The 8,119-nt window shown below is 33.2% G+C and overlaps 2 protein-coding genes across 2 annotated transcripts in view; one reads left to right on the forward strand and one right to left on the reverse strand.

Moving 5' to 3' along the window:
* LOC107622518 overlaps window positions 1-3,281 on the forward strand; it is a 4,029-nt gene extending 748 nt beyond the window's left edge. The window contains exons 2-7 of the mRNA XM_016324448.2: window positions 61-172; window positions 267-325; window positions 1,128-1,409; window positions 1,620-1,695; window positions 2,339-2,447; window positions 2,974-3,281. Coding sequence (XP_016179934.1) covers window positions 61-172; window positions 267-325; window positions 1,128-1,409; window positions 1,620-1,695; window positions 2,339-2,447; window positions 2,974-3,049 — 714 coding nt within the window. The 3' untranslated portion in view covers window positions 3,050-3,281. The remainder of the gene's footprint in view (window positions 1-60; window positions 173-266; window positions 326-1,127; window positions 1,410-1,619; window positions 1,696-2,338; window positions 2,448-2,973) is intronic.
* Window positions 3,547-7,663, reverse strand: LOC107622520 (ras-related protein RABH1e). The gene is made up of 6 exons (XM_016324451.2): window positions 7,353-7,663; window positions 5,715-5,785; window positions 5,518-5,606; window positions 5,049-5,160; window positions 4,663-4,753; window positions 3,547-4,385 (listed from the first exon to the last, which is right to left on the reverse strand). Exons 1-6 carry the CDS (start codon window positions 7,467-7,469, stop codon window positions 4,242-4,244), a joined length of 624 nt encoding a protein of 207 aa, XP_016179937.1. The 5' UTR covers window positions 7,470-7,663; the 3' UTR covers window positions 3,547-4,241.

An 8,119-nucleotide genomic window follows, 5' to 3' on the forward strand; every position in this document is an offset into this window, starting at 1 on the left:
TTTTTTTTTTTTTTTTTTTTTTTTTTTTTTTTTTTTTTATGGTTGAATTTTGTTTTGCAGAAAGAGCATCAAATTCGAGAAGGGAATGTGAATGGGAATGTACCTGTGGGTTGTTCTTGTTTGAAGTTACTCAAAGCAGGTGTTGATGACCTTAATCGTCAGCTTCCTCTGGGTAATTTACTCTACTAGATTCATAATATAACTTTACAATGGTGCTCGATTCTTTTTTATTATTATTATTCTTTTTTTTTCTAAATTTATTTCAGAGGTTCCGCCGATTCGGGTTGAAGAGACTTCACATGCAGCCAGATTGCACGGTTCACATGTTGGTTCTTCTGTTTAGCGTGATTTAAATGTTCCTTTTTTTTCCTTCTAATTTAATTTTTAGTTCACGTAGTGAACTTTATGTGACTGAACAGTTATTACTTATTCGTTGGTAAGCATGAAATTGGCGGAAAAAAAAATACTGAATGTTAGGCTTTATATAAAGGCATGCCAGTGAGTAGAAAGTAGAAACAAAACCAAACTGTTACATTTTGGCATTTCATTATTGATGGTTCATGGGTTTGTGATGATTCACTATGTTAGAGTATTAGAACAGTAAGATTGAAAACAGAGCAACAAAGGTTACAAAATATATGCAGTGATGCTTCACTTTTTCTTTTTTTGGGTTACTGTTATCTTCCTTGATCCAAGTAGTGGATAGGGACAGCACAATGGCATCATTTGATCATTTGATCCATGAAGCCGATTCCACCTAGTAGGACAAGGATTTGTTGTATTGCTGTTACCTTGGTGTTTAAACATAAAATGAACTTAGCTTTTGGGTTTCTGTTTGACTTTGGTTTAATTTTAGTCACCTTATTACTTTGAACCATATATATATTTCAAATGGTTTCATGAAGCTTAAGACACACCAAAGCTGCACTTTTTTCTTTTTTCTTTTTTTTAATTAAAACTGGTAAAATACAAGGACCAAAAGGGAAAGGGGAAAGGAACTGGTATAAATCGAATGAGTTTCCAATGTGTTGCATGTTTTTCTTATTTGAAGTGCTTCATCAATTTTATGTTATTAATGATGGATATGACTCAATGTTCTGAAAAGTGAAGTCCTTGTATAAATACAGGGTCAAGATGTTTACAGCATTTCAATGTTGCATGAGGAAGGTGAAACTGCAAATTATGCTTCGCCGCTAGCTTTCTTAAGCATCCTACAGGTTCCTGATCAAGCTAAAAGCTCGGCTTGTTTAGATGTTGACCTAAATTGCCAAGACTGCTTTGATTTTCAAATGAAAGGCGATGAGTATTCTGAGTGCGTAATTGATATACCTAGTGTGAATGGAAACTCAGTTTCACCCGAATCCCATGAAGAGGGTGTTGAAACTTTTAAAACCGGGAACTCCCCAACTGTAAGTCAATTCTCATAAACTTATGTTCTTGATTGATGTTCTCTAAAATATAAATGAATAGATGGGTTCAATTAATTCCAGATATATTTGAGCAGTGATCATTCTTTTTGTCATTCATTTCTGTTTATTATTATTTTGAATCTCTTGGTATATATATACCAAGGACACAAATTCTATGAGTATCAGGACTGATATTTCACGACATTGCAGAGTGTACTGTGGAGAGAATCAAGTTTGAAATCAGGTGGAAAGCAACTGCAAAGTCTGATGAGCTTCAATTCAAGAGGTATGTTTGACATTCTTGGTCACCATGATATTTTAATTCAGATAAGATGATAGTTTTTCTTTACTGGAGATGATTATGTAGTTCGCACACAATAAGTAAGCAGACGGTTGGAATAGTTAGATCTGAAAAGAAATATTGTCCAAGTGATACAAATCAGTGGCATGATAACAAAAATGTGTGCTAGAAGCAGCAAGATAAATAGATGTATCCTCTCACATCTCAAAGAACAGATGCCCTCTTTACTATTGAAACATGTTCTTTTGTGATTGGATCTGGATGTCACTGACATGTGCTATAGAGTATTGATTAACCATATAGTTAACTTTTGCAAGGTGGTAAATATGGATAGGTTGGTATTGCCCCATTGCATTTGCATTTAATCAAACATATTAAAGACTCTGGTAATAACATTTGGTTGATCTGAACTTGAAGATAAGGATAAGTTACTTATAATCCTTTTGCATTTCCTGATTAATCACATGGAGAAGCCTTCATAGTTCGGTAAAGCGTAGTTTCCATGTTTTTATCCTAATCCTTTTTGTGATGTTTAAGCTACCAAGTGTGTTTATGTGCTTATGTTCTCCAACATCAACTAGATTGGTGATTTCTATACATTTTTAACTTTTATATCTCTAATTAACAGATAAACCAGTCAGTGAGAAGTTACATGATTTACCAAGTAACAGATGGAGAAGATATAAGCGTGCAGCTTCGTTTGATTCCAGAAAAGTTGCTCTTCTGTTTTCAATATTGTAAGTTCTAACAGATTAGACAATGAAAGAATAAGTTATCTACTTGCCCTGTAAATTTATATCTTCCATAGTATTTGATTGATGGATATTATTGAGTATATACCAATGTGATTATTTGACATGCTCAAATAAAAATTGCCGTAAAATAATAAAATAGACGTATCAGTTGATATAACTTCATCTATTATTATCTGAATTTTTTTTTTTCCATTTCCTGGTAAAACGTTTCTTTTTTTTTTCCCCCATAGTTGTAACAAAATATTTTAAAGCTATACATGTAGCACTCTGTTGTGAATTTATGAAAATAAATGTTGATGTTTCCAGGAGGCTGATAAGAATGAAAACAAAACACCCACCACTGAAAGAACATTAATTAGCATTATTTTAGTACGGTGTACAGTTGGCTTGTGTTTGATACAGCAGTACAATGTGTCGGGACTTGGTCCGATTGAGCTGAAACGGACATTTAATGCAAATTGTTATCTATTCTATATGAACATTAACCATAATGATCAATATCCTGCAGGTCAAGCTTTGGAACATTGATTTTGATATATCTGACGTTGAGGGTTAGGCAAAAGGCTGAAGGCTTTCTTAGTTGATGCTCTGATATTCGGTGCCTTTAAGTGCGTGTAAACTTCCATGGCTGTTTAATATGAACTTTGAATTGTAATAGGGGTGCTTATGATACTCAAGTTATATTGAAAATGTTGCTCGGGATAAGATTTGATGATTGAGGTCTACGTTTTCCTAAAACCCCAGTTTTAATTGAATCATCCGCCAAATCATAAAACTATAGTTGCCTGAAAGGGAATAGATTCTCAACTTTTGTTTTTTCTCAATTGTTAAATCTTGTATGACTGAATGGTGAGAAATTATATTTTACAGGATCAATTGAGAAAAAAAAATTGAGAAAATTTATTTTTCCATGGATCAAGTTTTCCGCAAAGATGGGCATGAAAATCTCAATATACAAGAGTAAAATAATAGTTGTGAACATTTTACTTATCTTTTATGCTCGATTACGTTAGTATGATATGCATCTATAGATCTCATACGATTATGTTCAAATATTAATTGTTTAGGGGTCTAAACTTCAGAAAAAATCGGAAATTCATCAAAATTAACAGGTCCTTATTTTATTATAGGGGAAAATGCATACTTACGTCCAAAAGTTTAATCAATGTGCATTGTACATTGTATCCTTTTGATTTGGAACACATGCATTCTAACCCCTTAAATTTTGTGCACTACATCCAAATTGTCAAATCTTCATTTTGCAACCACTTCTCCAATAGTTTGTCATTGGGGGTGTGCACTTCATAAACACAAGGGGTTTGATGCATTGTTTCTAAAATTTTGAGGATAAAATGCACATTGACTGAACATCAAGAATAAAAGTGCATTTTACCCTCATATATAAACTAGCATTGGTGGAACATATAACGTTCCTCTATTTAAGCATGTAACCATTTTCTAGAAATTCTAACCAAACCTTCAGTTTGAAGCTTTCTCTTCACGCATAAGCCGTCAGAGGTAACGGTGCTTCCTTCATGTCTACCACTAACAAAATTTCTATACTAGTACTTTATTACCTGTGCTCTTACATCTACGGTCTAACTGTATAATAATAAATAAAATCAAATAAATAACTACCAGATTTGTGTATATTGCGATTTGCCCCCTCACCAATATAATCATGCACGTTTAACATTTCCACCAGCACAAGCATACAAACCAATAATTGTGCCAAGTTAATAGATTTATATTAGCACCTTCGTTAACAGAGTTTCTTTAGCACGCACAACCTCCTCCTTGTTGATCTGACTGCGATGAATTCACAGTAGGTTTCAAATTTACGTCAACCATGTCTTCTTGTTTTGTAGAAGACATACTATCCATCCCCGGCAATGCTGCAGCAATCTTTCGAAACAAAGGCTGAAAGTTTGGGATTCAGACAACATACATGAATTGATAATAATAATAATAATAATAACTCAAAGGAATGAACATGTAAAAAGGAAATAACATAGTTGAACTCGACTGAAATCTCTAGACTGGCCTATTCTACGTAAAAAATAGTAGTGGAAACATGCCATCTTTCTTCCAGATTGATATGGTAAAGATCATAGACATTATAATCAGAAGTATGTTGCTCATATTTTTCTTTTATAAAAAAAAATGAGGGTTACAGGGAGCATTCGTTGATTTTTACCTTGATATTGAAGCCTGCTTTAGCACTGGTTTCTATAAACATGATTCCACTCTCACGAGACTTGGCGTCTCCTTCCTCTATAGAAACTTGTCTGTTCAAGTATAAAAAAAATGACACTATAAATTGAAACAGAAATTTGTTGATTTGCAAAAATAGCACTGTTTGGCCTCCTCTTCCACCACCACCAACAATATAATCTAACCTATTACCAATAACTTTTTGTAACATAATTACCCAGTTACCCAAGTAAATTAGGTAATAAATGAAAACTTAAATCACATCATAGAATGCAAAGACAACATGTGAATTATCAATATTTTTATGGAACAATAGTCATTGCAACATAGTATATTAGTATTGACCAAATTTAGAATCTCACTGCTAACCTTTTATCAACAAGATCAGTTTTGTTTCCAACCAAGACAATAATAACATCACTGCCTCGTTCTTGACGTACCTCCTCAACCCACTTGTTAGTGTTCAGAAATGATTGCCGGTCTGCATCAGAACAACTTGCTAAGGAATTTAATATTTATAATTTAATTTGAATCTTGATAGATTGTTTATACACGTCAGATCCACATGCAAACTTAACAGAGAAAGAGAAAACAAAAGACACACAGAAAGCTGATGTTTCCATACCACATGCTTTTTGTAAAATAAGAACAGAACAGTTAGTTAAAAACCAGGCTTAAGAATGTATTCATTTGCTATAATATCTTTTCTTCAAAATTCAAATACATAAATAACAAGAAGAAATTATGTCATAATAAAATATGTATGATCCATAAAGGACCTCGTTAATTAGACTTGATCCTAGTACCAAAGAGGAAAAGAAAAAAAACCATTACTCACTGGCTACATCATATACAATAACTGCAACAGAAGAATCTCTTATGTAGCTTGGAATTAGACTTCTAAATCTTTCTTGCCCTGCAGTATCCCTGTGAAGTTAAAATGCACTACACTGAGAGACATGCAAAGAATAGGTAAAATGGAAAAAACAAAAATGGACGATCTTGTCTAACAAGTTTAAGAGGAACATAGCCTACCAAAGCTGTAAACGAACCGTTCGATCTTCAAGGTACATTGTTTTCGACAAGAAGTCAATGCCAATAGTAGCCTGAAAATCAGATGATCAAGAAAGTTGTCAAGAGCCTAGTAGGTAGTAGCAGGACAAGGGAAATGAAAGTGTTGAAATGAAAATAGCATGAAAGGGAAGACAAAATTCTATCTCAGATAACTAATATAAACAAGAAGCATCACAAAATATAGTACACATAGAAACAACCCCTGTAAATCTATTTTCAAGCGAAATAATAACAATTCAAACATTTTTACAAGTACATACAGTCTCTTTTGCAGTTCTACTCTACTTCAGCACTTGTCTAACTCAAACTTCAATACGTGCATTGCTAATGCAATATCAATCTGTAAGCAACTGGTCTAACTCCCGGCTAAAATCAATCTTCGATTATATCAAAACGATATCAAACAACAATGTGTTTTGCTCCTGGTGAGGGCGAGGGGGAAGAGCCAGGGAAAAGTACAAGTTACAATTGCAGAATATCCATAATTCCTAGTTGTTTAAATTGGATGATACATAATTAGAATTTCTTGATTTGAGAACTGAGCAAGCCAGCAAAGCACATCTTAAGGCTGGGGAAATTTTTTTCTGGATTTTGCAGTTCAGGATTTTATTTTTCCAGTGCTTTTGACCAATTCTCATAAGAGAAACTGAGAAGTTGAAGAAACTTTAATTATTAGATAAAAGGAACTAAGGGGATGTTATTGAATGCACCCTGAGTTCTCTACTACTTTGTTGTCAATTTGACATAACAAGAACTTGCATTCACCCACTCACGACATATGCATCCTATCCAAATGTTTCATTGCTCTATTATTCTTATCAAACAGAATATTCAAAGTACTAACATGGTTCTAAAGGGAGAAAAGAAAGTTAACTAAGAGTATTGCACTGTTCTCAGCGGATAATACGTGTTCAAGATATACGAGTATTACACTGAATTTTTATTAGGATGTACCACAAGTTTGCAGGAACAGTCAAGATATACGAGTAACTAATGCCTAACTGCTTTACCGTATTATTTGGAGTTCTATATTTGTTTATTGATATTTAAAGTTTAAGATTTCATGTCTGAGGTTCAAGTAACTTGTTTATATTTTAGGCAGGGAATCATGTATGATGCATACAACATAATTATGTTTCTTGTTTTGGATGTACTTCTTAACCTGTACTAATTCACAACTCTTAAACTGAACAAAATAATTCTTAATACGATTCAAGATATCACAGTTAATCACGTGAGATAAACAGGTCTTAAAAATCATAGCAAAAGTCATTCTGATACTTATTTTCCAATTAAATACAGTATTAAGTGATCAATGAATAGCATGAACTTATTCTGATCTTAATTCTTAACTCCTAACAGAGCATACACAGAAATGGCTAATTTTTGAAAACGGAAACACTATTCTAATTCAGGTTGATCCGCACAAAACTACGCAAAGAAGAAGAGATCAACGGGAAATGCAAAATCAAAACCAAAACCAAAACCATTCACGTTTGATAAACCGATCAAATTGAATTGAGAACCGATCAACGAAAACCATTGAAGAATGATCAAACAAAACCAAAACCTGAAAAGATCGAGAATATGGTGAAGGACCTGATAGGTAGTGTCGAATTTGTCATACATGAAACGTGTGATGATACTGGTTTTTCCAACCGATTGATCGCCTAAGAAAACGAGCTTATACTTGGCGAGAGGTGACACCGTCGCCATTTTTTTCTTTTTGAATTATCGATTTGGAAATGTATCGTTTACGCGAATGCGAGTAACGGAGAGTGAGATTAGGTTTCAGATCTGGATCTGAACCTCTCTCAGAGAGAGAGAGAGAGAGAGAGAGAAGAAAGGGACAGAAAATTGTTGACGACGACCGGAGGGTCGCAATTCAAAGTTTGATGGCTTTATATATGGCTGTGGAGAGCGCCAACCACGACGAAGAGGACCGTGTCACCGCCATTTTCTTTTTATTATTTTAATTAAGAATAATAATACACATTAAATTTTTTTTTAACTAAGTCCAACAAAAATATCTAACATAATAAAAATTAATTATGTGTAGTGTTATTTTAAATTTTATTTTTTAATTTAATTAAATTTTATTCATAACAAAATTTAAATGTGTAGTATTATTCTTTAATTATTTTATTTTGACAAATTTTGCCCCTTCCTTCTTACATTTGGGCACTTATAAGTTATATCCCTTCCCTTAATTGAAGCAACCAAAATGGAAGCAAAAAAGCAGGGCAGTCTAACTCCATTGCTAAGTTACTAGAAATATTCAGTTCGTGTCTTTCTATTTGTTATTTTGGCTAAATACAAAGTTATTACGATAAATATTAATAATCTTTAACTAAAAAAAAATATTA

This window comes from Arachis ipaensis, chromosome B10 (genome assembly GCF_000816755.2).
Source record: "Arachis ipaensis cultivar K30076 chromosome B10, Araip1.1, whole genome shotgun sequence".
NCBI lineage: Eukaryota > Viridiplantae > Streptophyta > Magnoliopsida > Fabales > Fabaceae > Arachis > Arachis ipaensis.